The 18,189-nt window shown below is 41.8% G+C and overlaps 1 protein-coding gene across 2 annotated transcripts in view; it reads right to left on the bottom strand.

Moving 5' to 3' along the window:
* Window positions 1–11,658: 11,658 nt before the first annotated feature.
* Window positions 11,659–18,189, bottom strand: part of LOC134344164 (sodium-dependent organic anion transporter-like) — a 47,770-nt gene continuing 41,239 nt past the window's right edge. Inside the window, exons 4-6 of one of the 2 annotated variants that reach the window (XM_063043503.1) lie at window positions 16,755–16,930; window positions 13,359–13,516; window positions 11,659–12,120 (exon numbers count right to left, since the gene is read on the bottom strand). In XM_063043503.1, the coding sequence (XP_062899573.1) occupies window positions 12,077–12,120; window positions 13,359–13,516; window positions 16,755–16,930 (378 nt within the window). In that variant the 3' untranslated portion in view covers window positions 11,659–12,076. Of the gene's footprint in view, window positions 12,121–13,358; window positions 13,517–13,757; window positions 13,858–16,754; window positions 16,931–18,189 lie in introns of those variants that run through there. The other variant, XM_063043504.1, reaches the window with a different exon arrangement.

Raw genomic sequence — 18,189 nt, 5'->3', positions numbered from 1 at the left:
GGACCCAGGGGTGGTTTCACAGGGAGGGAGGGAACATCAACTCAGACCATAAGAGGCCTGCGTCAGGAATTTTCATGCCTTACAAGGTGCAGATTGGAAGCCTGTGTGGGGCGCCACTTCTTGCACAGAAACTAGGGCAATGTGTGATTAAGTGTCTTGCTCAAGGACACAAACATACTACCACAGCTGAGGCTCAAACTAGCAACCTTCAGATCACTAGACGAACCCTTTAACCACTTGGCCACGTGCCCAACAAGTGAGTCAGAATTCAGAGCTCTCTTGACAGCAGCAACAATCAGGTGGTGACTAATAATTACAAGTGCTGAAATCTTTAAACAACGGGAATTCTGCAGATGCTGGAAATTCAAGCAACACACATCAAAGTTGCTGGTGAATGCAGCAGGCCAGGCAGCATCTGTAGGAAGAGGTGCAGTCGAAGTTTCAGGCCGAGACCCTTCGTCAGGACTAACTGAAGGAAGAGTGAGTAAGGGATTTGAAAGCTGGAGGGGGAGGGGGAGATCCAAAATGATAGGAGAAGACAGGAGGGGGAGGGATAGAGCCAAGAGCTGGACAGGTGATAGGCAAAAGGGGATACGAGAGGATCATGGGACAGGAGGTCCGGGAAGAAAGACAAGGGGGGGGGAGACCCAGAGGATGGGCAAAGAGGTATATTCAGAGGGACAGAGGGAGAAAAAGGAGAGTGAGAGAAAGAATGTGTGCATAAAAATAAGTAACAGATGGGGTACGAGGGGGAGGTGAGGCCTTAGCGGAAGTTAGAGAAGTCGATGTTCATGCCATCAGGTTGGAGGCTACCCAGACGGAATATAAGGTGTTGTTCCTCCAACCTGAGTGTGGCTTCATCTTTACAGTAGAGGAGGCCGTGGATAGGCATGTCAGAATGGGAATGGGATGTGGAATTAAAATGTGTGGCCACTGGGAGATCCTGCTTTCTCTGGCGGACAGAGCGTAGATGTTCAGCAAAGCGGTCTCCCAGTCTGCGTCAGGTCTCGCCAATATATAAAAGGCCACATCGGGAGCACCGGACGCAGTATATCACCCCAGTCGACTCACAGGTGAAGTGTTGCCTCACCTGGAAGGACTGTTTGGGGCCCTGAATGGTGGTAAGGGAGGAAGTGTAAGGGCATGTGTAGCACTTGTTCCGCTTACACGGATAAGTGCCAGGAGGGAGATCAGTGGGGAGGGATGGGGGGAACGAATGGACAAGGGAGTTGCGTAGGGAGCGATCCCTGCGGAATGCAGAGAGAGGAGGGGAGGGAAAGATGTGCTTAGTGGTGGGATCCCGTTGGAGGTTGCGGAAGTTACGGAGAATAATATGTTGGACCCGGAGGCTGGTGGGGTGGTAGGTGAGGACCAGGGGAACCCTATTCCTAGTGGGGTGGCGGGAGGATGGAGTGAGAGCAGATTTACGTGAAATGGGGGAGATGCGTTTAAGAGCAGAGTTGATAGTGGAGGAAGGGAAGCCCCTTTCTTTAAAAAAGGAAGACATCTCCCTCGTCCTAGAATGAAAAACCTCATCCTGAGAGCAGATGCGGCGGAGACGGAGGAATTGAGAGAAGGGGATGGCGCTTTTGCAAGAGACAGGGTGAGAAGAGGAATAGTCCAGATAGCTGTGAGAGTCAGTAGGCTTATAGTAGACATCAGTGGATAAGCTGTATAACCTGTAAGGGCTTCCCTTCCTCCACTATCAACTCTGCTCTTAAACGCATCTCCCCCATTTCACGTACATCTGCTCTCACTCCATCCTCCCACCACCCCACTAGGAATAGGGTTCTCCTGGTCCTCACCTACCACCCCACCAGCCTCCGGGTCCAACATATTATTCTCCGTAACTTCTGCAACCTCCAACGGGATCCCACCACTAAGCACATCTTTCCCTCCCCCCCCCCTGCATTCCGCAGGGATTGCTCCCTACGCAACTCCCTTGTCCATTCGTCCCCTCCATCCCTCCCCACTGATCTCCCTCCTGGCACTTATCCGTGTAAGTGGAACAAGTGCTACACATGCCCTTACACTTCCTACCTTACCACCATTCAGGGCCCCAAACAGTCCTTCCAGGTGAGGTAACACTTCACCTGTGAGTCAACTGGGGTGATATACTGCGTCCGGTGCTCCCAATGTGGCCTTTTATATATTGGCGAGACCCGACGCAGACTGGGAGACCGCTTTGCTGAACATCTACGCTCTGTCCCCCAGAGAAAGCAAGATCTCCCAGTGGCCACACATTTTAATTCCACATCCCATTCCCATTCTGACATGTCTATCCACGGCCTCCTCTACTGTAAAGATGAAGCCACACTCAGGTTGGAGGAACAACACCTTATATTCCGTCTGGGTAGCCTCCAACCTGATGGCATGAACATCGACTTCTCTAACTTCCGCTAAGGCCCCACCTCCCCCTCGTACCCCATCTGTTACTTATTTTTATGCACACATTCTTTCTCTCACTCTCCTCTTTCTCCCTCTGTCCCTCTGAATATACCTCTTGCCCATCCTCTGGGTCCCCCCCCCCGTCTTTCTTCCCGGACCTCCTGTCCCATGATCCTCTTGTATCCCCTTTTGCCTATCACCTGTCCAGCTCTCGGCTCCATCCCTCCCCCTCCTGTCTTCTCCTATCATTTTGGATCTCCCCCTCCCCCTCCAACTTTCAAATCCCTTACTCACTCTTCCTTCAGTTAGTCCTGACGAAGGGTCTCGGCCTGAAACGTCGACTGCACCTCTTCCTACAGATGCTGCCTGGCCTGCTGCGTTCACCAGCAACTTTGATGTGTGTTTTGCTGAAATCTTTTATGCCTTGCAGAAATCTTTTGTAGAAGTCTTTGTGGCTTGCTATTAAGTATTTTGTGTGGTTAATTTATGTTATTTTATGATAAAGAAAAAATTAGGCCTGTTACTTTGTTGTGCTGTTACACTTATTACCATATCTCCTAGACACTCAAATGGTTGGGTCCAATTAAATCAGCACATTACAGTATCATCTGCAAAGTTAGCTGCAACACCATCAGCTCATTCATTCTGGTCATTAATGCATAAAGGCATTTGATAAGGTGCCACACATGAGGCTGCTTAACAAGATAAAATCCTATATTGTTACAGGAAAGATACTGGCATGGATAGAGGAATGGCTGACAGCCAGGAGACAGTGAGTGAGAATAAAGGGGGGCTTTTCTGGTCGGCTGCCAGCGACTAGTGGTGTCCCTTGAGGGTCAGCTACTTTTCATTTTTTGTCGGTAATTTGAATAATGGAATTGATGGCTTTGTGGCAAAGTTTGCGGACGATGCAAAGATATGTGGAGGGGTAGGTAGTGCTGAGGAAGCAATGTGATTGCAGCAGGACTTAGACAAATTGGAAGCATGGACAAAAAGGTAGCAGATGGAATACAGTGCTGGAAATGTATGATAATGCATTTTGGTAAAAGGAACAATAGTACAGACTATTACCTAAATGGGGAGAAGGTTCAAACATCAGAGGTGCACAGGGAATTCAGGGTCCTCATGCAAGACTCTCATAAGGTTCATTTACAGGTTGAGTCTGTGGTAAAAGCGGCAAATGCAACTATTGCATTTATTTCAAGGGGAATAGCATTTAAAAACAAGGAGATAATGCTGAAACTTTATAAGACACTAGTCAGGCCACACTGGAGTATCGTCAACACTTTTGGGCCCCATATCTCAGAAAGGATGTGTTGTCATTGGAGAGAGTCATAGAAACATAGAAACAGAGAAAATAGGTGCATGAGAAGGTCATTCAGTCCTTCGAGCCTGCACCGTCATTCAGTATGATCATGGCTGATCATCCAACTCAGAACCCTGTACCTGTCTTCTCTCCATACCCCCTGATCCCTTTAGCCACAAGGGCCATATCTAACTCCCTCTTAAGTATAGCCAATGGACTGGCCTCAACTGTTTCCTGTGGCAGAAAATTCCACAGATTCAACACTCTCTGTGTGAAGAAGTTTTTCCTAATCTCGGTCCTAAAAGGCTTCCTCTTTATCCTCAAACTGTGACCCCTCGTTCTGGACTTCCCCAACATCGGGAACAATCTTCCTGCATCTAGCCTGTCCAATCCCTTTAGGATTTTATACATTTCAATAAGATCCCCCCTCAATCTTCTAAATTCCAACCAGTATAAGCCTAGTCGATCCAGTCTTTCTTCATATGAAAGTCCTGCCATCCCAGGAATCAATCTGGTGAACCTTCTTTGTACTTCCTCTATGGCAAGAATGTCTTTCCTCAGATTAGGGGACCAAAACTGCACACAATACTCCAGGTGTGGTCTCACCAAGGCCTTGTACAACTGCAGTAGCACCTCCCTGCTCCTGTACTCAAATCCTCTTGCTATAAATGCCAGCATACCATTGGCCTTTTTCACCGCCTGCTGTACCTGCATGCCCACTTTCAATGACTGGTGTACAATGATACTCAGGTCTCGTTGCACCTCCCCTTTTCCTAATCGGACACCATTCAGATAATAATTTGTTTTCCTGTTTTTGCCACCAAAGTGGATAACCTCACATTTATCCACATTAAATTGCATCTGCCATGAATTTGCCCACTCACCTAACCTATCCAAGTCACCCTGCATCCTCTTAGCATCCTACTCACAGCTAACACTGCCACCCAGCTTCATGTCATCCGCAAACTTGGAGATGCTGCATTTAATTCCCTCACCTAAGTCATTAATATATATTGTAAACAACTGGTGTCCCAGCACTGAGCCTTGCGATACCCCACTAGTCACCGCCTGCCATTCTGAAAAGGTCCCGTTTATTCCCACTCTTTGCTTCCTGTCTGCCAATAAATTCTCTATCCACATCAATATCATACCCCCAATACCGTGTGCTTTAAGTTTGCACACTAATCTCCTGTGTGGGACCTTGTCAAAAACCTTCTGAAAATCCAAATATACCACATCCACTGGTTCTCCCCTATCCACTCTACTGGTTACATCCTCAAAAAATTCTATGAGATTCATCAGACATGATTTTCCTTTCACAAATCCATGCTGACTTTGTCCGATGATTTCACTGCTTTCCAAATGTGCTGTTATCACATCTTTGATAACTGACTCTAACATTTTCCCCACCACCAATGTTAGGCTAACCCGTCTATAATTCCCCGGTTTCTCTCTCCCTCCTTTTTTAAAAAGCGAGGTTACATTAGCCACCCTCCAATCCTCAGGAACTAGTCCAGAATCTAAGGAGTTTGAAAAATTATCACTAATGCATCCACTATTTCTTGGGCTACTTCCTTAAGCACTCTGGGATGCAGACCATCTGGCCCTGGGGATTTATCTGCCTTTAATCCCTTCAATTTACCTAACACCACTTCCCTACTAACATGTATTTCCCTCATTTCCTCCATCTCACTAGACCCTCTGTCCTCTACTATTTCCGGAAGATTATTTATGTCCTCCTTAGTGAAGACAGAACCAAAGTAATTATTCAATTGGTCTGCCATGTCCTTGTTCCCCATAATCAATTCACCTGTTTCTGTCTGTAAGGGACCTACTTTTGTCTTAACCAATCTTTTTCTTTTCACATAACTATAAAAGCTTTTACAGTCAGTTTTTATGTTCCCTCCAATTTTCTCTCATAATCTTGTTTCCCTTTCCTAATTAAGCCCTTTGTCCTTCTCTGCTGGACTCTGAATTTCTCCCAGTCCTCAGGTGAGCCACTTTTTCTGGCTAATTTGTATGTTTCTTCTTTGGAATTGATACTATCCCTAATTTCCCTTGTCAGCCACGGGTGCACTACCTTTCCTGATTTATTCTTTTGCCAAACTGGGATGAATAATTGTTGTAGTTCATCCATGCAACCTTTAAATGCTTGCCATTGCATATCCACCATCAACCCTTTAACCAGTCTATCTTAGCTAATTCATGTCTTGTGCCTTTAAAGTTACCCTTCTTTAAGTTCAGAACCTTTGTTTCTGAATTAACTATGTCACTCTCCATCTTAATGAAGAATTCCACCATATTACGGTCACTCTTACCCAAGGGGCCTCTTAGGACAAGATTGTTGATTAACCCTTCCTCATTGCTCAATACCCAGTCTAGAATGGCCTGCTCTCTAGTTGGTTCTTCAACATGTTGGTTCAAAAAACCATCTCGCATACATTCCAAGAAACCCTCTTCCTCAGCACCCTTACCAATTTGGTTCACCCAGTCTATATGTAGATTGAAGTCACCCATTATAACTGCTGTTCCTTTATTGCACGCCTTTCTAATTTCATGTTTAATGCCATCTCCAACCTCACTACTACTGTTAGGTGGCCTGTACACAACTCCCACCAGCGTTTTCTGCCCCTTAGTGTTATGCAGCTCTACCCATATCGATTCCACATCCTCCCGGCTAATGTCCTTCCTTTCTATTGTGTTAATCTCCTCTCTAACCAGCAATACTACCCCACCTCCTTTTCTTTCATGTCTATCCCTCCTGAATATTGAATATCCCTGAATGTTGAGCTCCCATCCTTGGTCACCCTGGAGCCATGTCTCTGTGATCCCAACTATATCATATTCATTTATAACAATCTGCACATCTAATTCATCCACCTTGTTACGAGTCCAGAGGAGGTTCACAAGGATGTTTCCAGGAATGAAGGGAACATACTGTATAAGGAGTATTTGGCAGCTTTGGGCTTGTATTCACCGGAATTTGGAAGAATGCATGGGGATCTCAATTAACCTACCAAACATTGAAAGGACTAGTTAGGGTGGATGTGAAGAAAATCTTTCCTATGGTGGGGCTATCCAGAACTACAGGGCACAGCCTCAAAATTGAGAGGCAAACTTTTAGAACAGAGATAAGGAGAATTTTTTAGCCAAAGAGTAGTAAATCTGTGGAATGCAGTGCCACAGACTGTGGAGGAGGCCAAGTCCGTGGGTATATTTAAGGCAGAAGTTGATAGCTTTCTGATTGGTCTGGGCATCAAAAGATGTGGCAAGATGGCGGGTGTATGGGGTTGAGTGAGACCTGGGATCAGTCATGATGGAATGACAGAGCAGACTCGATGGACTGAATGGCCTAATGTCTTCGGCTCCTATGTCTTGTGGTCTAAAGAGAAAAGTTGCAGCCCCAAAACCAACTCCAACATAACCCCACTAGCTCAGGGTACTGTTTGAAAATATACTGTATTATGCAATTATTATTATTATGCATCTGGATTTAATACATTGTGTTTAATATGGAAAAAGTGTTTATGCTACAGCTGGTTTTCTAGTAATGCAACCTCTTAATTTTGATGAACTGTTTTTAATGCAAAAAACTGAATATAAACATTGAGTATAAAAATTCCACAGGTTAAAAAAAATCCACCATAACACAACACACAAAAATGCTGGAGGAACTCAGCAGGAGAGGCAGCACCTATGGAAAAGAGTAAACAGTTGACATTTTGGGCCAAGACACTTACTCAGGACTGAGAAGAGGGAAAATGCCAGAATAAAAAGGGGGGAGGGGAAAGAGTCTAGCTGAAAGGTAATAGGTGATGCCAAATGGGTAGGAAAGGTCAAAGGCTGGAGAAGAAAGAACCTGAGAGGAGAGGAGAGTGGACAATAGAAGAATGGAAAGTAGGAGGAGACCCAGGGGGAAGTGTTTGGCCAATAGAACAAAATATTTAACTCAAAATAATAAACACAAGTGATTCTGCATTGACTAGATGGGCCAAAGGGCCTGTTTCTGTGCTGAACATTTCTATGACTCTACATTGGAAATCAGATGAATCCTGATGAATGGTTTCAACCTGAAACATCAGCCCTTTATTTTTCTCCACAGATGTGGCCCGACCGGCTGAGATCCTCCAACTCTGAGTTCACTTAAACCCTGTGAGATATTATTTGTATACAAAAATAATTGCATTTATAGTATGTTATGCACCCTGTAACTGGGTTGCCAAACCAGCAGAAATGGACCACTTAGTTGGAGTCTGGTTTACTAGAAACTAATAAAGTTTTATTAAAGAAATAAGTAACACAGTAGTCTAATCGTAAGGATATAAATGCAACAGGTTAGCAATTATAAAACACACATGTACACAGAACTAGGGTAATAGGAATCATCCAAGCTCTATCGCAGTCTAGGGGTAAAATGATCAGTCTGAAGTGTCGCAGAGTTCAGTTCAGCTTATTGCAGTTCACAGTAATCGCTTTTGTGCCGTTGGCGGGGGGTGGGGGGGAAGAGGGAGAGAGAGAGAGAGAGAGAGAGAGAGAGATGCAAATCTGATTCAGCAGACCTTTGATGTTCTTTGCAGTTGGCTTTCGAGCGGACCCTTTTATGTCTTCTATCCCGCTGTGGTCACTGACTGTGACCCCTCCGTTCCGGATACGACCGTTCTTCCGCGGTGAACCCAACACCCAGGCAAGGGCGGACACACACACCAGGTTCCCGCTGATCATCGCTTTTCACCCTGTCAGTCTATGGTCGGTTCCTTCGAACTAGACATCCAACTCTCACCAACTTGTGGGGGCAAACCACTCTTCCACGGTCTCGTTATCTCGTGATCTCGTGGTGTGTGTCGTGCCTTAGCGAACCTGTTCTTTTTATCCCCCTGCTGGGGTATCGCCTGTCCATCAAACTTCAAACAGTTCAGGTTCAAAGCAACCGATCTGTCAATACCTGAAATCTGTTTCTTTCTCGTTAATCTCTCTCTTCTCTCTTATTAGCATTTTAAATGTTTCTCCATTGTCTCCTTTATCTCTCTCTCATTAGCATCAATCTTCTGATAACTTGGTTTGTCATCACAAGTAATAAAAGAATAAACTTATCGTAGATATCTGTGTAAGTATACAATTACATTGGTCACAACTACATAAGGATAAATAAAGTCACTTGCTAAATTATTTGTTCATGGGAAAAAAATCACATGGAGCTTGTTGAATTTTTAGTATCATTTTGTACAGCCATCTTGGGAATAATCTAACTTATTAAATCTATTTAATGTATATAACACAAAGTCAAATGCAAGTGATTTATCCATAAAGGTGACCCACCAGAATTTGGCTTTGACGTTTTGCCACTTCCACTCAAAGTGAATTTGAAGCCAACTGTAAACGGATCTTTAATTTGTCAAAGTTCCTCTGGACATAATGGTACATTTTTTTTAGATTTGTGTCTGAACAACAGCAATTGCAAAGTGAAAAGAAAAATGCTGCTGTATTCAATAAAAGCTGTCTTATAGGTCCAATTAATGTTAGTAAAATGTATATTCTTCCTAAATTTTTGCATCTATTTCAGTCTTTACCAATTTTTATTTCTAAAGCTTTTTTTTGATGCGTTAGGTGCTATTATTCTGTCCTATCTATGGAAGGGTAAACGCTCACTTAATAAAGCTCACCTTCAAAAATCTAAAAAGGTGATCTTCATGTTTTTCTCTCTCTAGCCCTATTTTACACAATCACCTTTTCCTACCTTCTGTGCGGGATTCAACATTTCACCATTGGTATAGAAAGGGTATTAGGCACTTTGAAGATCTTTTCATAGATAATCGTTTTGCAACTTTTCAACAACTGTCTGTAAAGTTTAACCTACCTAATACTCATTTCTTTAGATATCTTCAAATTAGACATTTCATTAACCCTTTAATATCAAACTTTCCTGAGATGCCTGAGAAAAATGTTCTGGATATATTTCTTTGTATCAGTCCATTGGGTAAAGGTTTAATATCTGCTATTCGGGATAAGTTAGTGATTTTGAGGCGTGCCCCCTTCGATAAAATTAGAACTGCCTGAGAACATGACCTAAATATCTCCTTATCTGATACGGTTTGGGATTCAATTAAGTCAGTTAACTCAACCTCTTTATGTGCTCACCATTGCCTTTTGCGGTTTAAGGTTGTACACGAGGCTCATATATCTAAAACTAAATTATCGCAGTTTTACCCTAACAGTAGTCCTCTTTGTAATATGTGTAAAGGGGCCAAGGCTTCCCTTATTCATATGTACTGGGCCTGTCCTAGACTTAAGAAATTCTGGGGAGAAGTTTTTTCAACCCTATCTCATATTCCTAATTGCCATTTAGAACCTAACCCTCTGGTTGCTCTTTTTGGCACCTTGGGTGAAGTAGAGATGCACTTGAGTCTGACTAAATGTCGAACATTATCTTTTGCCTCTCTCTTGGCTAGATGGTTGGTTCTTCTTAGGTGGAAAGATACTGTCCCACCCACTCATGCTCAATGGCTTAGTGATACCATGTCCTGTTTAGACCTTGAAAAGATTCATTATTTACTTCTTAATTCGGACATAAAGTTTCATAAGATGTGGGGACCTTTTCTTGAATATTTTCATAACTCCTCTTTAGGTTAAGTTCATTCTTTTTTTCGTATGCTACAATCCCTTACTTTCAGCTTTTTTTTCCTGTAAGTTTTATGGTTTTTTGTTGTGAATTGCATTATAGTTTTGGTAGTCGGCATTATACTTTCTTTTTTCTTATATCTATTACAGCTCTATGGAGTTGAAAGCTCCGATTAATATTTTTTCTTTTATACACAGAAATGTCTGGGCTGGTTTTTTTTCAGTGGGAGGTTGGGGTGGATACTAATCTTACATGATTTTAGTTTGGGTGCTTTTTTATTGTTATGAGTTATATATTGGACTTGTTTGTTTTGCACTGTATAAATCTCCATTTTGTTGATTTTTTCCCCTGTAGCTCTATTGTAGAAACGCATAAAAAAATTAGTTAAAAAAAGGCTGTCTTGTGAAACTTGAGTAAAATCCTGCATGAACTTAGGAATCGACAGTGGTTAGTTGGGGTTCCAAATGAAGCCTAAGGAATACTAAGACATGTTCATCATGGCCCAGGAAAATCAGTTAATAGAGAAACCATTGCCCAAGAAATTCAGATCATGGAAAGCTTGAAATTCTCAATAATAGACAAGAGATTTTTAAAAAATTCATTTATGGGATGTGGACATTGCCAGCTAAGCCAGAAATTATTGGCCATCCCTAGTTGCCCTTGAGATGATGATGAGCTGCCTTCTTGAAACTCTGCAGTCCCTGAGGTGTAGGGACACCCACAGTGCCGTCAGGGAGGGAATTCCATGATTTTGACTCAGCGACAATGAAAGAACGGTGATATGTTTCCAAGTCTGGATGGTGAGTGACTTGGAGAGGGATTTCCAAGTGGTGGTGTTCCCAGGTATCTGCCGTTCTCATCCTTCTGGATGGGTAGTGATCATGGGTCTGGAAGCTGCTGCCTTAGGAACTTTGGTGTGTTGTTGCAGATTGAAGGATAGTACCTGAAGACCAGGGACCTAGCCCAGAAAATTTCAGTTCGTAGACAGGATCCAGGGATGAGGAAATAGGTCAACAAAGCAAAGGAGGCAGAGGCCCAGGAAGTTCCACCAGCAGGAGCAGAGTTCTATTCACTGTATTAGAAAAACATCAAATAATGCAAGTGCCAAATGCAGTGCAGCCTACACCAGATTCTATAGCTGAGAACTGGTATGCTTAAAATGGGTCTTTTTCATTGCCCACACTTAACAGAAGAGGCTTTAATTATTATAGACTTTGAGTTTTGTAAGTCACTCAATAACTTAAATCTAACATGTTTTTTTTAAGTCTAAAAACTTCTCAGTTCAGTTTCTCTGTTATCTACACATAATTGAAAGGCTATTCCCATCAACATTCTTCTGTTGGCAGCCTCAAAATTACTCTGGGAACAATCATTTAATCTGCTCATTATAAATCCTTTTTTTCATTAAATTTTATTAAATAAATACCTACTCTTGTGCCAATATCCTTAAGTTGAAGTGCCATTTTAACTTCTCACTAATAATAAGTTTAAACACAGAAATATATTGGTATTGCAATTTAATGTAAAAATCAAAAGAATCCATTAAAAGGAAATACGGAGTATGTAAGAAATTACTAGGCAATGAAGGAATATCAAGAATTAGAAAAAGAAAATCTAATCCTTTTCTAGGAATCCTTCTGAAGCTTCTGATATATTTAATACTGCTTCGTAAGTTGATTAATTTCATCAGGGTTCTTGTCTGCTGGTGCCTTGCTCTTCATTCTTTGGCCACTGAATTTCCTCTGGCCATTACAAGATGAATCCACTTATACTTCAGGTGAAGTTCTGAATCTTTTGTATAGTTGATAGGCTGGTTGTAAAAAAATATATAAAATTGTATATTACAAAATAAAACCACAAAACAAAAAAGTAATCTGCATAAAACAGGCTTTCATGCAATAATTATCACAAGTGGAGCAGGAATGATTTTTATCTACTGGTGCCAGTGACTTTTTGGCTCCTAAGGTTGTCATAGCCAGGAGTGGTAGTGGGTATAAGCTCCCATTACCTATAAAGTGCTTTGGGAGTAAACACCGAGGAAGAAATCTGGAGCAAGGATCCCTAAGGTAGTTTGATGTTGTTTACAACTTCACTCTAGCAACCTCTGTGACGACACTGGTGCCAAGCTGTATTGGTTTTTGCCCTTCCCCTGGACTACATCAGTGACGTGGAGAGGGGGAACCGCTAAATGGACAACAGCTGGTTCTTCAAATCTTCCTGCCCAGGCTTGCGCCCTAGAAAGGACACAGTCCACCAGAGGCAGAAACCCATGATCCCCTGGACTTTAAGTACAAACTTCCATAACTAAATTCCTAGGAGCCTTCAAAAGACTTTCTGGATTATATTCATAATGTTCCAGCTAGTGAAGCTATAAATGTAAGTATAAGTATGAACAACATGTAAATGCATGCATATATAACATTTGGTATTAATCTACCATAGCAACTAGTAAAATTGGGCTCTTGTTTACTCAAAATAAGGGCTTTGCTATCAGATTGACATGGGAAGAAATGTTTTTATCAAAAGGACTGGAATTCTCCACCCAAGGTGATATGGGGGCCCAGTTGCAAAGTATGGTTTAAGTAAAGACTGATAGGCTTTTAGATGCAAATGGAATCAAGGAAGTGGTTCCTTGATTCTCAACAAAGCACAGGAAAGTGGTGCTGAGACCAAAGATCAATCCTGATCTGATTGATGGCAGAGTAGCCACAATGGGGCAAGTGGCCTTCGCAACCTTTGGTTTCTATGTTAACAGCTTTCTGCTTCGAATATCATTTAATCTAAAATAGCCTTTGTTAACTGAACGTCAGAATGCAATGTGACGTATTTTCTTTTTAAAATCCCACTATTCCTCCTTTACCGTTGTATTCCGCAATAACTGCTAAGCCTATTTTTCCAATTCACTCTCTAACCCCTATGTATCTACCATCCCCACGCACCAGAAGTTTGAATCCTATAAGAGGAATCCTTATAACTTGGTACAAATTGTCTAAATGCTGACAAATGTTTCTAGTCATCCTTTTATCTCACAATAAGTGTATTACGTACCAGAGACTAATATAAATCCATTAACTACTTGAAACAAAATATAAATGGCAGGGTATGCAAGCATTAACTTGAGATCTTCTGTACTGAAGGATACAGATAGGATTGCTACACAAAGTTGTCCATTTTGTGCCCCTGTTTCAAAACCTATTGTTCGACACCTGTGAGGTAAACAAAACAATTAAATTCAAACAATTATTGCAGTTTTCCCAAATTATATGCTCTGTTAAATACAAGTAATCAGATTTCTGACATAATGTTATATCACTTAATTGAGTCACCTATAAAACAAAAGTACTAACCACAAATTTAAATAAAGAAATGCTGAAATGGCAGTTCTCTTCTTAAAAATCAGGAACATTTTAAAATCAGGAAGGAGATCATGCAGTGTTCCCTCTCATTTAACTACAAGAGTCATGTTCTTCGGCCATTAAGCATTCTCATCACTGTCTGGTCTCCTAACACAACTGCTTCATAAGCAGTGAGAATCCAGAAGATATGACTGAAAATATTGAACAGAGACAATATTGTGAAACCTTAAGTCATTAGGTCAGGAAAAATCAAGAGAACCTCTAATGATCACATCTGAATAACCCTCCGGCCTTACATTAATTAAATAATCAATTCTGCATCATGTTAGACATCACCAGAGGAATCTTTGGAGGAAAGGCTATAGAATATACCCTGCATAGAAGATTTCAATATCCACTGTCTGCCACCAATTAGGCTGGGTTCATCATGAAGGACATAATAGTGGAGGAACCAATAGGAGCTATTAATCCACATGACATCATCATCAGCCTGCCATAGAGCATTGCTGACAAGGTGCCTTTCTTAGCTGGTCTCGTTTGTCTGCGTTTGGACCATATCTATTAAACCTTTTCTATCTGTTTACATGTCCCTAAAATATTATAACTGTATTTGCCTTTACAACTTCCTCTGCCAACTTGGTCCTTACATTCACCACAATCAGTGTGACAACTTTGGCCATCAGGTCCCGTTTAAATATCTTCCTTATCACCTTCAGTCTCTGTCTTCTATTTTTAGACCTCCCTGTTCTGGGAAAAAGACTGTGACCATTCACCTGATCTATGCCACTCATGACTTTATAAACATCTATAATATTGCCTTTCCATCTTTGTTGTTCCTAAGAAACAACCCAAGCCTATCCAATCTCTCCTTAATGATCTTTTTTGCACTAGTAAAATCCATGTGAATCTTTTCTGCAGCTTCACCAGTTTAAGCATTTCCTTTCTCTAATATAGCAACCAGAACCACACACAATAGACTTGGTATAGTCTCGCCAACATCTTGACAACTATAACATGATGTCCCAACTCTCTTACTCAATGTCCCCTCCAATTAAGGAAAATATGCCGATAGACTTCTTCACCACTCTGTCTACTTGTGTTGCCACTTTCAGGGAAGTACTGTACTTACACTCTTGGGTCTCTCTGTTTGACAGTGCTCCCCTGGACCCTAGCAGGACTGTTTATGTTCTGCCTTGGTTTAACTTCCCAAAATTCATTACTTCATACTTTGCACCAACTGCAGATGTCATTGTCCACAACAGTAGTGACAAGTAAACACCGAACAAAATTTCTGCCCAATCTTCATCATCAAGCATAGCACTTAACAGTGCCAAATTATCCAGACCATTTTCAGGCCTAGATGATTAAAAGTGGCTCTCTCCAGGAAATGCTGTGGCCTTAGTAGCAGAAATTAATACAACCCAACATGTGACTAACCCTGGTTCAAAGTAGAGTGTAAAAAGTGGAAGAACTGCAAAATGCTTGACACAAAATGGTTCAATATTTAGTGAAGCTATTGCAAAGAGACTTGTACATTAACTACCTTGGCAGTATTTCCCCAGGAATTCCACTATCTGCCCACTCTAACACCGATGGGAAATCTGCCTTTGGTCCTTGGCAATTCCAGCCTGATATGATACTCACTCAGGAAGGCAGAGTTCTGAGTAAAAAGGTAGATGTTAAATTGTCTCCACTCATGGCAAAATCTCATCCGACGGGCATAGTTACACAATTTGGGGCGGTCATTTAAAACTGAGAAACATAAGAACTTGTTACACTGAATAGGGTAGGAACTGGTTACAGAGGTCCATATGAAGGTATTTAGAGTTTTTCCTCTTTAAATACCTTCATATTGACCTCTGTAACCAGTTCCTACCCTATTATTGAAAACTGACACAGAAGGGATCAGAAATGGACCAGAGCAGGTATGATCAGGTTGAATGATGAAAAGCCTTCTCCTACTTTCTCTTGCACTTCAAATTAAGAATGTTGTGAAAGGATAGATAAAGATCATAAAAATATCTCCAATCTTGATGTTCAGCAGATAACTACAAGAGCAACACACACAAAATGCTGGAGGAACTCAGCAAACCAGGCAGCATCTATGGAAAAGAGTAAATAGTTGACATTTTAGGCCGAGACCCTTCATCTAGACTGGAATGAAAGAGCAGTCCGAGTAAGAAGGTGGGGGGAGGGGAGGAAGAAGTACAAGGCAGTTGATAATAGGCAAAACCAGGGGCGGGGGGGGGGGGTGAAGTAAAAAGCTGGGAAGTTGATTGATAAAAGAGATAAAGGGCTGGGAGGTGGAGGGGGTGGAATCTGATAGGAGAGGGTAGTCAGAGTGCCACAGAGATCAGAGGGGGAGCAGTGAGAGTGTATAGCTGAACTCCCAAAGGAAAGGTTTAAACTTCTTCAGGACAGGCATCAGTCTAAGAGATAACTACAAGAGACAAGTATGAATGGATGATCCTATCTAACACGTCCTACCCACCCCAGACTGCTCATTACCAATACCTGGTCAGATTGACTCACATTAAGAGCTAAATACACTGGACACAGCAAAATCTTGGAGACCTGACAATTCCATAGTTTTGGAGATCCACAAATAAGTTTAGCATCTCCTCTGTGCAGGTTGTTTTGGTGTTGATAATATATTTTCATCAAGACAATAATGTGGGCTTTTTTTAAGTATACTCTATCCACAAAAAAAAACAATGGTAGTTTTTACCTAGCCGATTATTAATCAGTAGACATTCCACCCAGAGCCTGGACTGACACCAACCTACTGCCCTCTACTGTGCCTATTGTCTTGTTTATTATTTATTGTAATGCCTGCACCGTTTTGTGCACTTTATGCAGTCCTGGATAGGTCTGTAGTCTAGTGTAGCTTTGTGTTGTTTTACATAGTTCAGCGAAGTTTTTGTATTGTTCGTGTAGCACCATGGTCCTGAAAAACATTGTCTCGTTTTTACTGTGTACTGTACCAGCAGTTATGGTTGTAATGACAATAAAAAGTGACTTGACGACTTGACTTCAGGGGAACATTAACCTAATGGCTCTCAAGTACAGAAATGTTTTGTTACTTTACCTCTTCGATGATTGCCGTAAGATTAGAGCGACAAAAAAACCTGCAGTGTAGCTAATCATAGGGTTGATGGCTCCTATGATGAGTAATAGCAAGTCAGCTTTCCATGCTCCTTTGTAGAGCAGTGTGGTTGTCACTGCTATGATAAAAAATATGACTGCTCCAGCAACGGCCCCACACTGTTTAGAAAAAGAAGCATTTGTTATTTAGGTTGGGACAGAGTTTGGATAAAAATTCTGTGAGTGAAGCATAGTATCTCCAGTACATAGGACAGGACATTGACATCAATCGCTTACTGTTTGGGGAGCCATGCAGCATCTAGGATGAAGAAAGCATGGAGTAAGGTTTGTTGAAGCACAGAATTCAGGAAGGATAAAATGAAGAGAGATAAAATGGGCTTAAATTTTGAGTATTTTTGAAAATTTGAAGAAAAACCAAAGTACAGGTTGAGTACCTGTTATCTTAAATTCCAAAATCTGAAAACCTCAAGATCCAAAATTTATTTTTGGGCGCTGACATGATGTCACAAATCAAAGATTCCACAAGGCGCTGAGAAGGCTCCAAGGAGGTGTGCAGGTCTCTGCACATCACTGACAGTTCTGTTAAGTGACCTCATATACAGTGCCTATAAAAAGTATTCACATACCGCCCCCTGGAAGGTGTTCACATTTTATTGCTTTACAACATTGAATCATACTGGATTTAATTTGGCTTTTTTGACACGGATCAACAGAAAAATACTTTTTTGTGTCAAAGTGAAAACAAATCTCTACAAGGTGTTCTAGATTAATTACAAATATAAAACACAAAATAATTGATTGCATAAATATTCACTCCTTTCAAGTCAGTATTTAGTAGATGCACCTTTGGCAGTAATTACATCCTTGAGTCTGCGTGGATAGGTCTCTGTCAGCTTTGCACATCTGGACACTGCAATCTTTTCCCCATTCTTACTTTACAAATTGCTCAAGCTCTGTCAGATTGCATGGGAATTGTGAGTGAACAGCCCTTTTCAAGTCCAACCACCGATTCTCAATTGGATTGATGTTTGGACTCTGACTTGGCCACTTTGTTGTTTTTAAGCCATTTCGGTGTAGCTTTGGCTTTATGCTTGGGGCCATTGTCCTGTTGGAAACCAATTTTTTTTTCCTAGTTGCAGTTCTCTTGCAAACTGCATCAGGTTTCCCCCTAGGATTTCCCTGTATTTTGCTGCATTCGTTTTACCGTCTACCTTCACAAGCCTTCCAGGGCCTGCTGCAGTGAAGCATCCCCACAGTATGATGCAGCCACCACCATGCTTCACGGTAGGAATGGTGTGTTTTTTATGATGTGCGGTGTTTGGCTTATGCCAAACAGCGTTTAGTCTGATGGCCAAAAAGCTCAATTTTGGTTTCATCAGACCATAGAGCCTTCTTCCAGCTGACTTCAGAGTCTCCCA

The sequence above is a fragment of the Mobula hypostoma genome, chromosome 3 (genome assembly GCF_963921235.1).
Source record: "Mobula hypostoma chromosome 3, sMobHyp1.1, whole genome shotgun sequence".
Taxonomy (NCBI): Eukaryota; Metazoa; Chordata; class Chondrichthyes; order Myliobatiformes; family Myliobatidae; genus Mobula; species Mobula hypostoma.
The sequence above is the reverse complement of the archived record's forward strand: the minus strand, read 5'-3'. Positions and strand labels throughout refer to the sequence as shown.